The following is a 21,438-nucleotide window of genomic DNA, read 5'->3' as shown; positions in this document are numbered from 1 at the left end:
GAAACGATCTTAAGATCTTCAGTAGGTCGAGATGGATGCCAACGGTAGTGACGGTACCGACCCAGAACTACCAACCATTACGCCTATAACTGGTCCTATATATTTTGTTTTGTATAGTAGAATAGTAATTGTTTACTGTACATCGTGTACTTTATATAAGATAGATCGAATTTGAAATGTAATTCTTTTTTTTTTCAAAGAAAGGACTTAATAATGATGTCTCATGGCTGTGCATTAATTAAACCCATTTGAAAGAGTACAGGTTGATGTTATTGCTTTTCTATTGAACTAAATTTTAATATTGTGAATTATCCGTCAAAATTTAATCGCACTTCAAAATACTCAGGGTTTACAATTTTACAATACTTGTTTAGGAGAACACTTTCATAAAATACCTGTTTAGCCGGGGTGTGAATTCGGGGAAAAACCACGCGAAACCCTCATTAAATTTTAGGGTGTATTTTGGCTTTAGAAGAGATCCCCGTTTACTTTAGGGGGTGTGTGTGCAACCTGAGGTCTCGCAAGCTTACAGTAGGGCGAAGGGGCGGATCTAGCTTTTTGCCAAGGGAGGGGCCGGTTTGACCCCCAAAAAATTCCCAAGATCGCGCCGTTTTACTTTTTTTCTTCTTTCACTTGGCCGCTCAAAGGGGGGGGGGGGTTAAACCGTCGAAACACGTCCCCCCCCCCGCCACCCCCCCCCCCCCCTAGATCCGCCCCTGGGGCGAATTCAGTGGTTTGTGCTGGTGTGATCAACAAGCCATTGTTTAGCACAAAATTGTCGCGGTTAGCCTCAATCACGTACAGGCTCTCAAGGTTGTTTGAAACCAGTAGCCGAGACGATGAGCGAATGTGACGTTAGCACTTCGGTGCTATATTGTTTAGCTTTGCACAATCACAAAACAAATTAAATTAACAAACTCTAACAACAAGATTTAGTCTAAGAAATTTAATTTTAATCATCAGCATATAAAAACACACTATTAGCAAATCAAGTACATGTTTTACAGCTTCGGATAATAATATATTATAATGAACTATTTGCTTTGTTTAGATTTATCTCCTGCACATAAAGTAATATTTAGCATTATAGTATCAGCATAATCTAAATATATGTTAAAGATAATCAAACTTGGGTATATAGAGGGCAGCACACGGACATCGCCATAATCTCCCGAAGGAAACTCAGTGTGGACATCGAGGCGGTTTCGGAGAACCGCGCGTAATACCATAATAATCATACATAATGCAGTCATATAGGAAGTCTGCATGAACAGTGTACGTACGGTGCATACGTACAAAGCGTGCTCGCTAAACGTGATCTAACAATGCTAGGACACTGGCCATGATATGCCTACATAATATGTTCTTCGAATTCCCATCAATTTGCATCAAATATCAAATAAAACTTGCAAGATAAAATTGTAAAGAAATTCATGTTACAGATCTATAATAATGTGCATTAATAAGATGTATTTAATTAATCACATATCAATAAATTTTAGATTTTAAAACTTAATTACAAACAGTCAATCGAACCTCGGGATAAATCGGGCGCGCACGACTAGACTCGGTCGTTCGTGGGGTAGGCAAGTTGGCGATCACTACATAACACTGAGCCAACGGGTATTACGCTCCCGTGCGTAAAAAATCCGCAAGATAGTATAGGTATCGCACGTCAGTGTGCTGCCCTCTATATACCCAAGCTTGAGCAACTTTTATGAAGCAACGTGGGTTTTGGTTGCTCGGGGTGGAAGTAGCATTTTACTCTTTTAAAACTAGAACGAAATTCGATGTTGATATAGCCTAGCCAGAAATAGAGAGACAGACAAGTGGGGGCGTGAAAGAGAATCGACCCCTCTTTCCCCATCCTCCCCTAATCAGTAACCTTTTTAATTCCAATTTTATTAATCGCTCTCTACGATCTAGAATCACTCGCACTGCGCAAGTGGATGTAAATTAGATTCTACGGACAAAACATTGGACTGGAATTACTGCTTGGTAGCGACAAAGACTACACCGAGTAGACTGATGATCAATGCTGAATTGACGGTAACCCATGGTGCTCCTGCAGGGAAGACAAACAAGGGGAGAAATAAAGAGAGGGAATGAGAAGGAGAGGGAGAGGGGTTGGAGAGAGAGGGGCGTATCATACAAAAAGCGAGCGACGGGTGAGAGAAAGAGGGCGGGGTAGGAGGTGAGACATTCATAGATTATATGACATTTTACTCCTGTAAGTGCTTATTTTTGTCTATTTTGTTCAGAGCCTATTTACGTGAATGGGGCTATTTTGACAATCCGTTGTGTGTCTATTTAAAGTTCCATTTACAGGGGATTCCTTAATGATTAAAAAAAAAAAAAAAAACTACAACAACAGCGGCAACATGAGCAACGATAATGCTAAGAATAATGATAATGAGAATAACAATAATAATAATAATCGATTGTTATTATTATCATTATAATCATCATTATTATTATTATTATTATTATCATTGTTATTATTATTATTATTATTATTACTATTAATGTATTATTATTATTTCAGTAGTGGCAAAACTTAAGCTAATCTCGAGTTCTGGTATGGGAATCATATTATGAGAGAAAATAGCTATGATTTATTCTGGGTCGTTTATCCTGCAGTAGATTGGTTGTTTGAACCAGTTAAACAAAAACAAATGCACAAAAACTTACTGGGCATCGTATTCGATAAAAACCACAACTCCCATCTGCACATAGTGACCTGCGTTATGCGGTGGTCACATCCCGCCGTACTTGCAAGTGCGTGCTGTCTACGTGCAAAAACGTGGGCAAAATTTGGGTATCCGTACGTGATGAGTATCGCCTCCGTACGGATTTGGGAGCACGCAGACACACCCATATTGCTCCGATTGTCTCATTTTCGCTCGCTGGATCACTGCAGCACAAACATAGCTCGTTCGACGTCACTACCAAACTAGCCAATCAGCTGTCGATGACGTCATATTGAATGCGGCGACAAATGTATTTTGTAAAATTATCGAGAAATGGACTATTTCTAATTGCAAACTAGTTTTATTTTTGGATGGAAACGCAGCCATTGTTATCTTGAAATTCATTGAAGTCATCAGAATAGGGTAAGTTACGTCTCAGATGATTCAAGAGTTCTATTTTGTAGATAAATTTTCAATTTCTTAGAATGTTCCACTGTGTTGCAGGGTACCGGGTGTACGCCATTGGGTGTGATGTGTTCGCGCGCGATAGCGCGAATTATACATTCTTCTTCTTCTTCTTCTTCGCTATAAGTACAGGCCACCGCGCCGTCGGGTATGAACATTCCTTTTTCTCCTCAATACAATAACTTTCACCTGCCTAAGTTATTCAAACCATACGGAATCGTGGCGTCTCGCCACTTCCATTACGTAATCATTAAAAGGATCCGCATATACAACATTTTCCTGCTATACGTTGTGCCGCAGGAAAATACAAATCTCCCTGGTATACCTTACAGTCCAAACGATAAATATGTGCCTTAAACGAAGCAGGCGACAATCGGCGTAGCAGACACTTGATAGTAATTTTGTATGTGAGATTGCTTTGCTAAATATAAATTACTTTGTTAATAAATTTCAACTAAAATTTCTTTTACATATCTTTAAACCATCATTAATATTTAATAATTCATGAGTGAGTAAAAGAAACATACCAAACTATATAATGATATGAAATACTTGGTGGCAATTAGGGGAGTTTGACGTGGTGACCGATTGCACCCCTCTGTTAATAACCGAATAGTCCATGGTGTGTCATGAATATTCATGTTTTTATGGATGTGATTTTCGTTTAAACAAAAAAAGAATTTTTAACGATTTTCTTAAAAAACGTCCATAGGCTAACATGTTAGGCTGCTGACTCTGACGATAGGGGCGTTGTGAAATGAGACTAAACGGAGCAATATGGTAGCACTATTAGTGCACGAGGAACTTTCGCTGCGTTCGGGCTGCGTTCGGGCTACCGATTCACCCCAGTGCGTGTGACGTGCGTGCCCGGTAGCGAATTTTTTTTCCGTACTCGAGAGAGCAAAAATCCCATGTGCGCATGCGCGTGGACTTATGATTTCTCTGCTACTTCCCATACGAAATGTACATGTATTCGCATGTACTGTGCACGATTCGCGTTCTACGAGTAAACGATGGCATAGTAGTCTTCAAACACAGACTCTGATTTGCCAGTTTGACAAATCAATATGCGTATGTGTCGCGATGTGCTTATTCAAGTCTGTGTAGTTGTATGATTCAGACCCAGTAGTGCATATGGAAATACATTGCAACTTGTATAGAATGGTATAGTAGTCTGCAAGCACAGACGCTAATCTGACAGTTTGACAACATACTAGTAGTGTGCTGAGAAGTACTTTATTCAAGTCGCCAACTTGTATAGAATGGTATAGTAGTCTGCAAGCACAGACGCTAATCTGACAGTTTGACAACATACTAGTAGTGTGCTGAGAAGTACTTTATTCAAGTCTGCGTAGATGTATGATTCAGACCCTACTGGTGCGTGCGTTTCCAATACACGCACCAGGTGCATTTCCAATACACGCACCAGTAGGGTCTGAATCATAAAACTACTCAGACTTGAATAACACTATTTTGTCAAACTGTCAGATTAGCGTCTGTGCTTGCAGACTACTATGCCACTCTGCAAGTTGAGATGCCTTTCCAATACACGCACCAGTAGGGTCTGAATCATAAAACTACACATATTTGAATATAAAGCACTACTCAAGACACTATGTTGTCAAACTGTCCGATTAGCGTCTGTGCTTGCAGACTACTATACCATGCTATTCAATTTGGGATGCATTTCTGTAAGCACTAAAATGTCTGAATCATACAACTACTCAGACTTGAATACTAGTACTATTGCTACGCACGATATATGCGTAATTGTTTTGTCAAACTGGCAAATCAGAGTCTGTGTTTGAAGACTACTATGCCATCGTTTACTCGTAGAACGCGAATCGTGCACAGTACATGCGAATACATGTACATTTCGTATGGGAAGTAGCAGAGAAATCACAAGTCCACGCGCATGCGCACATGGGGTATTTGCCCTCTCGAGTACGGAAAAAAAGTACTCGAGAGAGCAAAAATCCCATGTGCGCATGCGCGTGGACTTATGATTTCTCTGCTACTTCCCATACGAAATGTACATGTATTCGCATGTACTGTGCACGATTCGCGTTCTACGAGTAAACGATGGCATAGTAGTCTTCAAACACAGACTCTGATTTGCCAGTTTGACAAATCAATATGCGTATGTGTCGCGATGTGCTTATTCAAGTCTGTGTAGTTGTATGATTCAGACCCAGTAGTGCATATGGAAATACATTGCAACTTGTATAGAATGGTATAGTAGTCTGCAAGCACAGACGCTAATCTGACAGTTTGACAACATACTAGTAGTGTGCTGAGAAGTACTTTATTCAAGTCGCCAACTTGTATAGAATGGTATAGTAGTCTGCAAGCACAGACGCTAATCTGACAGTTTGACAACATACTAGTAGTGTGCTGAGAAGTACTTTATTCAAGTCTGCGTAGATGTATGATTCAGACCCTACTGGTGCGTGCGTTTCCAATACACGCACCAGGTGCATTTCCAATACACGCACCAGTAGGGTCTGAATCATAAAACTACTCAGACTTGAATAACACTATTTTGTCAAACTGTCAGATTAGCGTCTGTGCTTGCAGACTACTATGCCACTCTGCAAGTTGAGATGCCTTTCCAATACACGCACCAGTAGGGTCTGAATCATAAAACTACACATATTTGAATATAAAGCACTACTCAAGACACTATGTTGTCAAACTGTCCGATTAGCGTCTGTGCTTGCAGACTACTATACCATGCTATTCAATTTGGGATGCATTTCTGTAAGCACTAAAATGTCTGAATCATACAACTACTCAGACTTGAATACTAGTACTATTGCTACGCACGATATATGCGTAATTGTTTTGTCAAACTGGCAAATCAGAGTCTGTGTTTGAAGACTACTATGCCATCGTTTACTCGTAGAACGCGAATCGTGCACAGTACATGCGAATACATGTACATTTCGTATGGGAAGTAGCAGAGAAATCACAAGTCCACGCGCATGCGCACATGGGGTATTTGCCCTCTCGAGTACGGAAAAAAAATTCGCTGCCCGGTATTGCCAACGAGCGCACGACACACTGACTCCGTGCGTCTTTTAAAGGCGCACGTGATAAGTGCGTGGTCCGTGCTTACTCGCCACTTCCCAAGTTCAGCTATCCGATGAGCACGCAGAACTCACGTGGACCGTACCGAGTAAGCACTTACAACGCACGTTGTTAGCAACTTAGCACTGATTTATGCAGTATATAGTCTCTTCGGTGGAATGGGCGGCATCTTGAGGCAGCAACAGCTGGGACTTCTGGAGAACATCGGAATGTCGTCCTATATAAACACCGAGTTCATCGCACGTGCACGTACTTACAACATACGAGTGTGTAAGGACACCGTACGTGAGCAGCACTTGTAAGTACGGCCTCCGTACGATAACGTGGCAACCGCACGGAGACCGTACGTTGTAAGCACGTTGTAAGCACGTACAACGCACTTACCACGTGCGCAACGTACGATGCACGCAACCGTTCACGGCCAGGCGTGGCGTGCGGGCCACGTACTTACACAGTGCGTGTGACGCGCGTTGCCGGTACTCCCTCCCTGCCTTTGCCACTCCCTCCCTACGTTTTCAGAAAAACGTGGCGGCCGTGGCCTCCCCAAAAATCGTACGGACGTAAAACACGCACGTTGGGATGTGACTAACGCTTTAAGCAGGTGCCCGGATTTCCTTTTCTTTTTAAGCTCATTACTCAGCCACTATAAATTTTCTACCAAATTATTGTTTGGAACGTGTTCTTGAACATTCAGTGTAAGTTTTTTGGGGGGATTTTATGAGAATATATTTTCTATATTTACCAGAACTTTAATTTATCTTTATAAGTATACAAATATCGGACTATACAAGCTATCGTATTTACCCGCTGTGGCCGAGATCTCTTGAGAAGTAAGTTTCACCCAAAACACCTCGTACTCTTGAAGAACAGTCGCACTGGAGGAAAAGACATAACATGCAAAAACCAGGTCAACATTGAGTTAAGATCGACTAAAATAAAATATAGAAATGGGATCGCGATCCGTACCAAACGAGATGACAATCCATTGTCGTTGTTTACGAAGAGATAAGTTTTGTCCCTATATTTACCTTTCCATCTGTCTGAGTTAACTCGATTTCTTTGATCTTGTTTTTGTTTTGGACTTTTGGGGTGATATAGATGAAAGTGAGTTCGCCGATCCTATATTTATTTCATATTATGTAACATCACAAAGTGATTTCGTCCAAATATATATAAAAATAAGTGGAGAAGATGTGCCCACTCTCCTTGTTTCCTAGAGAAAACAAAGGGAAAAGGGATCATTCTGTACATGATCTTTAAAAAATAACTGGTTGTGCTTGTTACATATCTTGACTTAATACTTTCGCCACTCGAATAAAAGTGATGATAATTTTTTTACAGACGCTTTTCACATATGCCTGCCCCTAATGAAAATACTTCTTGATTCCCATCGCTGCTGAATACAACACTATAAAGCACCCCTCCCTCCTTTCCCTCTCCTCCCCCAGACTTTTCGTTTCATGATTCCCGATAAGAATGCGTCATAAACAAAACAAAATAACTTTACAGACAGAACGCAACCTTTGAAGATCAATACCCAATATTGTAAACAAAAGAACTGAATAAATAAATAAATGGATAAATCAATCAATCAATCGATCAATCAATCAATACAAAATCTAAGAATTAAAGAAATATTCAAATGGATGAATGATCGATTGATCTAATTACTATATGAGTAAATGATTATAGAAATAAATAAATATATGAATAATTATATGACTAAGTAAATAAATGGATAAATGGACAGATAGATATATCAATCAACCAATCGATCAATAAATAAATATGTCGAAACTTTTGTTCTTTTTCTGAATTAGTGAATTTGTAAATAAATAAATTAATAAATGATCGAATGAATGAATGAATGAATAAATAAATAAATAAATATACTCACGTAAAAGTGACGTTCCCGACATCACCAGGAGCGGTCCATGTAAAGGATGTTCCCGCACTTTTCGGGTCGGAGTTTGCATGGGTTACGCTGTCTCTAGAATTAGTGCTGGGCTGATTAGTGCAATCTATAAGTTTGGTGTTAGTCGGCTCGTTGCTGAACGAACCGGCCAGGGTGTCGTCCGCCAACCGAGCCTGCAGGAGAATACCTCTGAATGATGCGCCGTTGACGGACACTTAATGAGAAACAGAGTCCGGTCAATAATTATATAGCCAAATTGAACAGATATGTGAGCGTATTATCATATAATATTATTGTTTACCCATCAGGAGAAGCCTCATCAGCATCAAAGCTGTTGTTCCAGAGGGCACGGCAATTATTTTTACCCCCATCATTTAGCAGGTACCCATTAACACCTGCATGGAGAGTGTCAAAAATTCTTGCCAAAGGAATTTAGACCCGTTGTGGGATTCGAACCCTTCGGCCCAAATTCATAAAGGAGGTTTTGTTGACAAACTTAGGTTTATGTGCGTCAATGACGAGTTTCGACACGTTTCAAACCAAGGTTTGTACAAACTTAGGTGTGAAACGCGTCAAAACGCGTCATATGACGCACAATAACCTAGGTTTGTCGACAAACCTCCTTTGTGAATTCGGGCATTAAAATCCTTGGATTGAGAGTCAAGTGAACGAACTACTATACCACGACATCTCCACGACATCTCGTTTAGCCCACCGCACACTACACGACCCGACTGCGATTCGATCTCGGAAGAATTTGCAAAACAGCATTTATGTTGATATGAACATTTAAACATGTAAAATCTTAATGACCGAGGGTCTGAATAGTCATATGATTAAGAAAATCTAAATTTCAAGGGATTCCATGCTTCCTTGGAAGAGGGAAACCTAAATAATACGTCAAACCAACTTTAGCAACTGTCCTCGATTTTAAGCCGAATAGGCTTTTATTCTGGCTAAAAGAGTTCAAAGCATTTAAATTCTTGTTGTTAGTATTCTTATAATTCTTCGATTTTTTGTCTCCATAAAAACTCTCGACAGGTGGACAAAAACGTCTGCATTTCGTTCTCATCTCCGACAAGACAACAACAACAAAAAGCCAACATTCTGAGGGAGGGGGGGGGGGGTTGGGTAGCCTACAGTGCCAGAACTGCGCCACTTGAGCAATGTCCATATACTTTATTTTTTGTATCGCCCAACCACTTAGTTCACTATATTTAACATTTGAAAAGTTTCTAACTTTTTAGGGTAAAATGGAAAGTCATTTGTTAGATCCCGTTGTTACGGTGATTGGTAGCTGTCTCATAGAGGCACATTTTTGGCCGCATGTGCCTCTGGAGCTGAATATCGAATTTCTTCTGTTTTTGTAATCGATGATGCTATAACATTTGCACCATTGCATATAAATGTACTTGGCATTGTTTTACAATAATATAAAGGAACACTGTGCTATTTTCTTTTTTACTAAATATTCGATATTTCATCGAAATTTCTCATTCGCTTTACCTGTGAGCGCCTCTTTAGGAGTGTACATGTTCTTGCTGACGCTGAGGGCGTAGGGACTTGGCCCAGTTTGAGGCGGGATGATCATACTTGCGTTATTCTGATGGCCTGGGGTTAGGTTCACACAAGCACCGCGTGGGGCGCCCGACGAATAGGCCATGACGAGAGGAACGGCGGCCAGGAATGCGAGAGACCAAAAGTATGACATCTTGGACTTGATACGTTACCGAAAAAGAACAAAAAACAATAGATTTATGCAATGTTGTGAAGACATTTTCCCCAAAATTATATTTCTAAATGAAAGGTTGATACAATTCCAACAGAAAAGGTGCAAAATGTAAGAAAAGCCTGAAAGTCTACAAAATAGTCACGTTAAGTATCAAAAGGGAAGGGGTGTTTGGGATTTAATGTATCCTAAGAAGCTATGTGGATCCCTTTTTTTTCTTCTTTATGCTTCATGACTTGTATGGATCTTTTTGTAATCACTATTGAAAAAGTAGAATTTAAAAACGGATCTTCAATTTGCAAGTGCTGAGCTTGCAACAATTTTATACGTCTTCAGTTTTCCCATCAAATGAGGAAATGATAAACATTATAAAGACGAATGAAAACATGAATAAAATCTTGGAAATCAAGGAAGTACCGACACACTACAGGTGGTGGCTATATAGAATTTGTCCAAAAGAAAGGCAAGGTCACTTTGTATTTCCTTATTATTGTCGCCCTTTCCACCAGGCGCGGATCCAGGACTTCTTAGGGGAGGGGGCCCAACTTTTTTTTTTTTTAGCTCCCGAAAATTTGAAAATCGCGCCGGCCGAAAAGTCGCTCAGTGGGGGGGGGGGGGGGGGGGGGGTGTGCACATTTCTTTGTTTGGTCCTCGGAAATTTTTAAATTTGCACCCCCCAAAAAAGGTAAAAATCACGTGATTTTACATGATTTTTTTTCAAGGGGGGGAGTCGGGCCCCCGGCCCCCCCCCCTCCCTGGATCCGCCACTGCTTTCCACTACTGTTAATCATTCACCACATGCTTTTTGCATAGTCATTGTGTCAACAAGACACCAAATACATATGTGGGGCACTATTACAAAGGAGGTACCAGCATTACTACATGACGTTGTTTCGTGACCACGCATATATTTCAAGGTCGAATTGACTTTGAATTACATTTTTCTGTTCATTTACAAGATGATAAGTAGTTCCCAAACATGAAAATAATCAATGAATAAAAAATACTCCAAAACAAATAATGATAACAATGATAATATAATAATATTACTACTAATAATAATGATAATAGTCATAATCATCATCATCATCATCATCATAATAGTAATGATGATAATAATAATCATCATCATTCTGAAGATACACTGTCGCTCATAAAGTTGGAATACTTTTGTTTTCCCCCAATTTATGGAAGGATTTTAAAAATAATTTAAAAATAATAGATCTAGATAATAGTATACATTCTCAGATTTTATTGAATAATAATTTGCCAATGTGTGTTTTGCGTGAAAACAAAAATGTGCAATAAATTTTCAATAATTTATTGCATTTCTTTGTTCTTTTTTAATTTATGGAAACTGCCCCCTACCCTAGCCCCCGCTGCGTACAGTCATGGTTCAGTGACAAAGCAATGGCCTCGTAACTGTGAAGCCCCAGGATCAAAACCGTGTCGATGTGCTATATTAGTGCCCTTTTGTGGGGCATTAATCCTCATTACTGTCATGTATGACTTAAGGGCGTAGGTCCCCTAGTTGATAAGCATATTAGCATACACATGCTTTATAAGTCACGCAAAACACACATTGTAAAATTATCATCCAATAAAATCAGAGAATGTATACTATTATCTAGATCTATTATTTTTAAATTATTTTTAAAATAATTCCATAAATTGGGGTAAAAAAAAAATATTCTAACTTTATGAGCGACAGTGTATATAATAGTTGGTTATTTTATAGCGGATACTCTTGCATGGCGCTTCAGGAGTGATGATATTTATATGAATGCTAAAAAAACGGGATGTCAAAAAAAAATAGAACGAGTTTGGCAACATCTTAAACACCACTCAATCATCCTTAATGAAATTTCGCGTACACCCGTCTCTTTTGCATTTTACGGCAAACCTTTGCATTGACGTAATTGTAACTCCTAATTTCTTGGCGAAATGACCACTTAAAGGCCCACTGCAATACTTGTAGCTACTTGCGCCCTCTATGTAACAAACAATGCCTAATCGGTGACCATTGGTCCCCCATGATCCTCTTTTTCTTATGTTAACTGAGAGCTGAGTTGATGAGATAACCACCTGTCCAGTGACCTTGCAGGGCAGTCTAATCCCTCCTGTAAACTACGGCAGATAAGCTTTAAACATGTTAGATTCACATTTCATTCGTAAAATGTCGTTAATATGTATGTAAAATATACATAGATATATCAAAAGAAAGCATCCCAATAAAAATAATGACTTGTTTACTATCTTCAAATTCATTATTATCATCATCATCATCATTTCATCAACATCATCATCATCGAGTACGGGAAGTAGGTGTTGGTCGGTAAATTCACGGTCACTGTGGCCCGAATTCACAAAGGAGGTTTGAACCTCCATTTTTTTAAATGCACAGGAAGTTTATTTTTCTTTTTAGCCAAATAATATTCTATTTCCTTTTGTTTTTTAAAAAATGATTTGAATGCAATAATATTTGGTGTCTGATCCCTGAATTTGCAAATATAAATATAATATTTCATCAGTAAAATAAAATAGGTTACAAACTTGTCCGAAAATACACCAAAAAGTTTTTCAAAATTGGTAAAAGTAAAGTTGGTATCATAATTTTTTTGTAGTAATAAACTCAATAAAACTTCCGAAGTTGAGGAGACTTTGTCACATTCACAAAATAGATGACCCATAGTTTCTTCCTCTTTATCGCAAAAACACAATTGAGTGAATCCTTTCCTTTAATTTTACACAAAAATCCATTTAAAGCTATGGCTTTTAAAAAAATTAAAATAAAATGAACGTAACCTAGTATCTATTGTACAACTAAAAACTAACCTTGTGTACGTTTTCCCAAATAATGTGTGTGGGGACTGTTATTTTTGTCAGTTGGCATCGTCACTTGAGACAGATGCTTGTGCGCTTTACGGGAGGAGTCAGGGAAGGTCAAAATGCTTAAAGGTGAAATTCAAAGAAAATCACAAATATGTCAACTAATGTATCACTATAAAGATCCCATAAAGAATGAACATAATTGCAAAGCTATTATTTGTCAAATTATAATGAGTTTAGTGTATATAAATGTAATGGCATGTCAAACCATTCAAAAGGGGATATGACCCGATTCTGATAACTAAAATATTTTGCTTGTAAATACAAAGGATAGGGGTTAATTAACAAGCAAAGAAAATAGACTTTCAAATTGAAAACCCCCCGGAATGATATTAAGGACGGCATTTAATTTGTTCCCTCTTGAAACGCCGTACATACCGCGGTTTGTGCAGCTGAATATGGCGTCTTATTTTGTTTACAAGCGACAGATTCCTTTATTTTTGTATCGCTGCATTTGTCATCAAAATAAAAACATGCGCGGGGTTTAGAGTGAGGCAATAGATTATACATTTAGCCTGACGGTAGTGAAGTAAGAGAAAGAACTCAAGAGAAGGTGAAAACACAGGCACTGAAAATGTGTGAGATGTTGTGGAGCCCCACAGAATACCCCCCCCCCCCTATTTTTTTGTATATCTTTGACTATGTATGTATGACACAAGTATATTTCTAGCCCCCATATTGTCCCTCCTCTTAGTTAATTAGGTACCCCCCTCCTGCGAGAGTGGCCTCACCCACAACTAACCTAAACACACCAGCTGGGATACCAGGAGTGGCTTCTCACTTTGTTTTTGCCACGCATCTCAGTCAACACCTTTCTTATTTTGTCTTCCTTTAATAGGTAAGAAAGAATCTTATATTATTCAATTGTGTTATATTCTTGTTGTTCATAATATGTGTATTTCTAAACTATTAGCTTCACTATTCACATATCTTGTATTACTGTGTAAAAAGAGATATTAATGATCTTTGCCAATGACTTGTTGGATTATATGACATGTGAACTATGAGAGGAAATATAAGAAATGCCATGTGGGCAGAGATGCCATGTGGGGAGAGATAATGTCATTGATGAACATAGTAATCACTTGTAGAAATGATAGGAAAGTATTATCGTGTGTGTGAGATTGATGATTATGTTGTTTGATTTAGACAACATTTTAAGTAAGTTTTGAGAAGAGAATATACTTTATTACTGTCAGTATATTTGTCTTTTGCTCGATATTCATGTGTATATATATATTCTTAGCCAAGGACATGTGCCATTTACTATGCATTATGCCAAAGCACATTGTTATATATTCTAGTTCGAATTAGATACAGTTTGAATAGCGAAATGAGTTGTTCAAGTCCAGATTATCTTTAACTTACAGTATTATGGTATGAGTGAGTGTGGACGCACCATGCGTATAATATTAGTGTGTTATTAGGTTATGGCAGTGCGTGCAATGTGAACACAACTTCTTATCAGAGTTCTTAATCCCCTCTCCCCCAAGCTTGACCATCCACTGCAATACATTACACGCACACAGTGTAGATAGAGTATATGCTATACCCAAATGCTATGTTGAGAAGTGTTAGAGATAGAATGTGTTTGTTTTTGACCCATGCTGGAAATGGTATCTTAGGCGGGAATGAAAGTTTGGTAGAGTCAGCAAAATGAGAAGACAAAGGATTTGAGTTGGGAAATACACTTGTTGAGAAACACATGGTCAAATTGTCTAATAGTTAGCTAGTGATGGATGGGTTGATGAAATATTGTAGTTGAAGACTTGCATAATCACTGTCTGGAATTCATTGTATTATATTGTTAGGAATGATAATTCAGGTTAAATGTTATTGGGAATTACTCTCTCTCTCTCTCTCTCTCTCTCTCTATATATATATATATATCTCTCCCTCTCTCTCTCCCCCCCCCCCTCTCTCTTTATATTCTCTCCCTCTCTTTCTCTCTTTCTCTCTCTCTCTCTCTCTCTCTCTGTATGGTTCACCCTTTCTCTTTCACTCTCACTTTGCTTTGTATATAACCATGAAATGAATATACATGTATTTAGTAAAACTATTGGTTGTTGTTTAGAATTAGAATATGAACTGTATGTGAAGATGAGATTAATACAGTAAGAGGAATTCGTAATATTGGTTGTAAGTTTGCTAAAGCTATATAATTAGTGCAGACTGCAGACTAAGACTATTTGCCAGTTCTGTGAATATTGTAAGGAGTTTAGGATATAAGTTGTTGAAGATGTATCTTTTCAAGTTCAGTAATCTCGCTGAAAAAGATAGTATTAGATCAAAGTGATGCAGATGACTATTGGAAAATACATGAGCTATAGTTAAGGAAGAGTTATAAGTTTATTCAGTATTAATGTGAAGTCCTGAGACAAGAAGTAACTTGTGAATTTAGGGATTAGTGAAGGCTGAGAGTAGAATTACATTCTAAGGGTCTATGTGCACAAGGGATCCTCAGTCTTGGAGCGTAAAGAGTAGAAAGCTTATTAGGCAATAGTATAGGGATGATTATGCCAACATTCTTGTATTATGTCTATATATGTGATTTCTTGAAAGAGACGCTAAGTGAAGAGTTATATGATTAGAAGCTAAAGTAGATTGACTGATACCGCAATGTTATAGACATTTGATAAGGGTTAAGTTATTTATTAGTAGCCAAGTTATGATTATGAGATCGATGAAGAGTTGCACTTTTAAATAAAGCATGGAAGTAAGGATAGTTTCGTTTAGAGATAGTAAAGTAATGAAACTAACCAGATGATGTTCTTAGTGATATAGTAAGAGAACACTGAGAGTTAATTAATTCAATGTATGCGAACAGGTAGATTTATTTGTGTTTAATACTTGAAGAGTATTGTTATGCCATTTGATCGTATATATGTTATTGTAAGAAAAGACTGTTATTGTAGAAGATTAAGTAATAAAGACTTTGTTTTTGCCACGCATCTCAGTCAACACCTTTCTTATTTTGTCTTCCTTTAATAGGTATGCCCCCCTCCTCGGGACGGGCGCTACAAATTTGGCGACCTTGCCAGGACGGCCATCGTCGAAGAGACACGAGGACGATGTGCTGTCCTATGACACGAACAGTTGGATCAATCGAAAGAGAAGAGCAGCGAGCAAACGATACAGGACCAGAAGACAGAGTGACGGAGAGAACCTGATTGGAAATGAGGTTGGCTCAGCATCAGAGAGAATGGGACAAGCTGCAGAGAGGAGAAAAGGCTACTACGAGCGTGCAGTATGCAGCAGGGTGCTACAGCAAGGGGATAGGGCCCTGGTGCGAAGTCTGGCCCCGCCAGGTGGCCAAGGAAAGCTTCAACCTTACTGGGAGGAAATAGATGGCGGAGCAGTGAGTGGAGTCAAGGACGTCCAGGGGTTCTCCAAGCCGCCACCCTCAACAGCCCAGCCCCCAGCACCGTTCCAGTACCGGTATGACCCACCATCCTACACCCATCAAAGGCCATTACAGATACAGACGCCAGTAGCCCACCAGCAACCAACCCACTACCAGCGTTAGATGACAGAAGACCAACTTCAATTTTTCCAGCGAGCGAGTCAATCATTCGACCCGCGAGGAAGGCCTCAAACGGATTCTTTTTTGTTTTAATATTTTGTTTTACATTAGATGCATCGTTATTTAGAATCATGTGCTAGCTGTTTAGTAAACCAGAAATACGAGTAATGAGAAGTAGTAAGATGAAACAAGTTGTAAATCGTTTCATGAATTGTGGTGTAGTATAAGGAAACAAGCGATGACACTCGATAGTGATCAATTGATCTATGTGATAAAGTCTTCGGAATGAGTCTCGAGCTTTCCAAGAAACCTTCACCGTTTGTCAGGCGCGCCCGTAGAATGGGTTAATGTTTCGCAAAGTTTATTTGTATGGAAGAAAAAGCCACGTAATTCTGATATGATATTATGATATGTAATTCTGAGGTTTCAAGTACCTATTAGGTTTCGCTATAACAAGTTGCAACAAGTGTATATATATGAACTCGATGTACTACATGTATTTCGCAGAAGAATTGGAGCACGATGATCTGTCAGCGTTGCAAGGACATAGACTCTCATGGACTTTGGTGATAAGTCTCACCTCCCTGATCTGTCCTAAGTTCATAACGACATTGAACGAGAACTATATGAACATTAGATTGTTGTGCTATATTAATGAATTGATGTAAATGTTTGGAAGTTGAAATGTCCAGGAGACATTTATTTTTGGAGGGGAAGGTGTGGAGCCCCACAGAATACCCCCCCCCCCCCTATTTTTTTTGTATATCTTTGACTATGTATGTATGACACAAGTATATTTCTAGCCCCCATATTGTCCCTCCTCTTAGTTAATTAGGTACCCCCTCCTGCGAGAGTGGCCTCACCCACAACTAACCTAAACACACCAGCTGGGATACCAGGAGTGGCTTCTCACTTTGTTTTTGCCACGCATCTCAGTCAACACCTTTCTTATTTTGTCTTCCTTTAATAGGTAAGAAAGAATCTTATATTATTCAATTGTGTTATATTCTTGTTGTTCATAATATGTGTATTTCTAAACTATTAGCTTCACTATTCACATATCTTGTATTACTGTGTAAAAAGAGATATTAATGATCTTTGCCAATGACTTGTTGGATTATATGACATGTGAACTATGAGAGGAAATATAAGAAATGCCATGTGGGCAGAGATGCCATGTGGGGAGAGATAATGTCATTGATGAACATAGTAATCACTTGTAGAAATGATAGGAAAGTATTATCGTGTGTGTGAGATTGATGATTATGTTGTTTGATTTAGACAACATTTTAAGTAAGTTTTGAGAAGAGAATATACTTTATTACTGTCAGTATATTTGTCTTTTGCTCGATATTCATGTGTATATATATATTCTTAGCCAAGGACATGTGCCATTTACTATGCAGTATGCCAAAGCACATTGTTATATATTCTAGTTCGAATTAGATACAGTTTGAATAGCGAAATGAGTTGTTCAAGTCCAGATTATCTTTAACTTACAGTATTATGGTATGAGTGAGTGTGGACGCACCATGCGTATAATATTAGTGTGTTATTAGGTTATGGCAGTGCGTGCAATGTGAACACAACTTCTTATCAGAGTTCTTAATCCCCTCTCCCCCAAGCTTGACCATCCACTGCAATACATTACACGCACACAGTGTAGATAGAGTATATGCTATACCCAAATGCTATGTTGAGAAGTGTTAGAGATAGAATGTGTTTGTTTTTGACCCATGCTGGAAATGGTATCTTAGGCGGGAATGAAAGTTTGGTAGAGTCAGCAAAATGAGAAGACAAAGGATTTGAGTTGGGAAATACACTTGTTGAGAAACACATGGTCAAATTGTCTAATAGTTAGCTAGTGATGGATGGGTTGATGAAATATTGTAGTTGAAGACTTGCATAATCACTGTCTGGAATTCATTGTATTATATTGTTAGGAATGATAATTCAGGTTAAATGTTATTGGGAATTACTCTCTCTCTCTCTCTCTCTCTCTCTCTCTCTATATATATATATATATCTCTCCCTCTCTCTCTCCCCCCCCCCCCTCTCTCTTTATATTCTCTCCCTCTCTTTCTCTCTTTCTCTCTCTCTCTCTCTCTCTCTCTGTATGGTTCACCCTTTCTCTTTCACTCTCACTTTGCTTTGTATATAACCATGAAATGAATATACATGTATTTAGTAAAACTATTGGTTGTTGTTTAGAATTAGAATATGAACTGTATGTGAAGATGAGATTAATACAGTAAGAGGAATTCGTAATATTGGTTGTAAGTTTGCTAAAGCTATATAATTAGTGCAGACTGCAGACTAAGACTATTTGCCAGTTCTGTGAATATTGTAAGGAGTTTAGGATATAAGTTGTTGAAGATGTATCTTTTCAAGTTCAGTAATCTCGCTGAAAAAGATAGTATTAGATCAAAGTGATGCAGATGACTATTGGAAAATACATGAGCTATAGTTAAGGAAGAGTTATAAGTTTATTCAGTATTAATGTGAAGTCCTGAGACAAGAAGTAACTTGTGAATTTAGGGATTAGTGAAGGCTGAGAGTAGAATTACATTCTAAGGGTCTATGTGCACAAGGGATCCTCAGTCTTGGAGCGTAAAGAGTAGAAAGCTTATTAGGCAATAGTATAGGGATGATTATGCCAACATTCTTGTATTATGTCTATATATGTGATTTCTTGAAAGAGACGCTAAGTGAAGAGTTATATGATTAGAAGCTAAAGTAGATTGACTGATACCGCAATGTTATAGACATTTGATAAGGGTTAAGTTATTTATTAGTAGCCAAGTTATGATTATGAGATCGATGAAGAGTTGCACTTTTAAATAAAGCATGGAAGTAAGGATAGTTTCGTTTAGAGATAGTAAAGTAATGAAACTAACCAGATGATGTTCTTAGTGATATAGTAAGAACACTGAGAGTTAATTAATTCAATGTATGCGAACAGGTAGATTTATTTGTGTTTAATACTTGAAGAGTATTGTTATGCCATTTGATCGTATATATGTTATTGTAAGAAAAGACTGTTATTGTAGAAGATTAAGTAATAAAGACTTTGTTTTTGCCACGCATCTCAGTCAACACCTTTCTTATTTTGTCTTCCTTTAATAGGTATGCCCCCCTCCTCGGGACGGGCGCTACAATGTCATGGGACATCGTCTGCTTGTGCAAATCGTGTCCATACTGTGATCTCACACATCTTAGCAGCGTTCGGAGAGCTCTTCAGGTGCTATGTCGGGGCTGTATTTAAGCGTTTTGTAATTTATAATAATCATTACTTCGAATGTTTCCAAGCATTGAATATTGATAACCTTGTCGAATCAAACTTTCAACTTTGCAATAATGAAAATAAAGTTAGTTTTTAATATCAATGAATATCTACTTAAAGTCTATCAGCCTTATTAAATGTTCGGTTGTTTTTCTTTGCATTATTTCTTTAGATAGGTTGTTTTTATCCTGCATGGTGTGTACGTGTACCGAAGAATTCAGTTCTTATGTCAAGTATAACGAATGTAAGTATGTTTTGTTGAAAAAACACCAACAAATCATCTTTGTTGTAATATATTATTTTCCTCTTACGGACCAAATAATGAAGATATTTAATCATTGGCACATCATTTCCGAAACAACAAAGAAAATTATTTTAAAAACCTTTAAAGAGACAAAGAGACAAACTACGAACCCTATAACAGTTGGGTACATCGACGACTCCAACAGGGAAATGGTGTACACTTACTTTTTAATGCGGATTCTAAAGTAAAATTAATGCCAAAAACGAAGTCACCGACTGAGTTTTGATGATCTGTGCACAAAGTGCCCAAATTTTATATTTTATGGGCCCATCAGTGTTTTTATTTATTTCAGTTCATCTCTTTTTCGGTATCAAAATACAATGATACATTGTGGGTATGTGAGGCTTTGATAGCCAAATATGTCTTAAATGTAACATAAATGATTTAAGAGCATTAAATTAAAGTTAGGTGATATATTTCCTTTCGAAATACATGCGTTATTGATGTGTTATACTAAAGGTACTTCATGAATTATTTCAAAGTGCAAAAATAGACTGGAAAATCTTCCTGCACGCTTTCATATTTCTACAGATTAATTCATATTTATAAGAAAAACAGGTAATTTACCATCATAATACTAATAACATGAATTCGAATATTAACGTCACGAAATTCTTTGAATAGACATGCACGTACAATGAACACGATAAACATTACACAAATTAAATAAGGCAGGGTGTTCATAATAACACGACGTTATAACTACAACATCACAACATCCATAAGTGTGGTTATAATTATAAGGTAATTTTAGAGCGAATTTGTAATCAAATACCTAACACACATAGATAATTTGTTTTTCTTGCAAACAGAAAAGAAATTAAGTAAGTAAGCCTATTTATTGATCAACACAGATTTAAACGCAAACAACAAACAAACAAAATAATGAGGGAACGAAAAAAAAAACACTAGTTTAGAAACGTGAGTCCAAGATTAATCTGATTTATTTCCAGCTAAGTCTATTCTATTGATATAGGAAAATGATATAGGACAATCTATTTTGATCGATTTTACTCACCGATTGTTAGCTTCTTTGAGGAGATATAGGAAAGCAGAAGAACAGCGTTTGTTACTGGAGATCGCACTGGGTCCACCAAGTAAATGAGCTCACCAGGAACAAACAGCTGGAACTAGAAAGTAAGTGACACAAAGTTCCGGGCTTGTTAAACATAAGCAACATACTACAGGGGGCGCCAGGGAGCCCCCCCCCCCCCCTTCCCTTCAGAAAAAAGATTATTATAACTATTTTGTTGGAGCTGGTCAGATCGAGACTTTTATAGAGACATGTCACCTGGCTTGGGGGGGGGGGGGGTGTGTGATAACGTTCTTTTTTTTTCTTTTACTTGTTAAATAATTTTGAGACATGCATGTGCGCCTCAAATTACTCGACCTGGTGCCGCCACTGTTATGGGTTAATGAATCATCGCTTGGCACCGTCGTTGGATTTTGCTTGTCGTATAAAATGAGGCCTACCATTTGCATGACGGAGGATAGGGGGAGTTAGGAGGGGGGGGGGTCCAGGGATATTGAAGATTATATTTCTTTGAAGA

The 21,438-nt window shown here is 38.1% G+C and overlaps 1 protein-coding gene across 2 annotated transcripts; it reads right to left on the bottom strand.

The window, feature by feature from the left end:
- Window positions 1-931: 931 nt before the first annotated feature.
- On the bottom strand, window positions 932-21,018 carry LOC100891863 (putative defense protein 3). 2 transcript variants are annotated; one of them, XM_030980934.1, is made up of 5 exons: window positions 20,907-21,018; window positions 9,667-9,877; window positions 8,143-8,374; window positions 7,050-7,120; window positions 932-2,071 (listed from the first exon to the last, which is right to left on the bottom strand). In XM_030980934.1, the coding sequence occupies exons 2-5, from the start codon at window positions 9,869-9,871 to the stop codon at window positions 1,989-1,991; spliced, it is 591 nt and encodes a 196-aa protein (XP_030836794.1). In that variant the 5' UTR covers window positions 9,872-9,877; window positions 20,907-21,018; the 3' UTR covers window positions 932-1,988. The 2 variants fall into 2 exon arrangements, with proteins under 2 accessions (XP_030836794.1, XP_030836795.1); XM_030980935.1 differs by having other exon boundaries at window positions 932-2,065.
- Between the last annotated feature and the right edge of the window lie 420 nt (window positions 21,019-21,438).

The sequence above is a fragment of the Strongylocentrotus purpuratus genome, unplaced genomic scaffold, assembly GCF_000002235.5.
Source record: "Strongylocentrotus purpuratus isolate Spur 01 unplaced genomic scaffold, Spur_5.0 spur5_scaffold_11, whole genome shotgun sequence".
Taxonomy (NCBI): Eukaryota; Metazoa; Echinodermata; class Echinoidea; order Camarodonta; family Strongylocentrotidae; genus Strongylocentrotus; species Strongylocentrotus purpuratus.
Note: the sequence above shows the minus strand (reverse complement) of the source record. Positions and strands in the feature narration are given on the sequence as shown.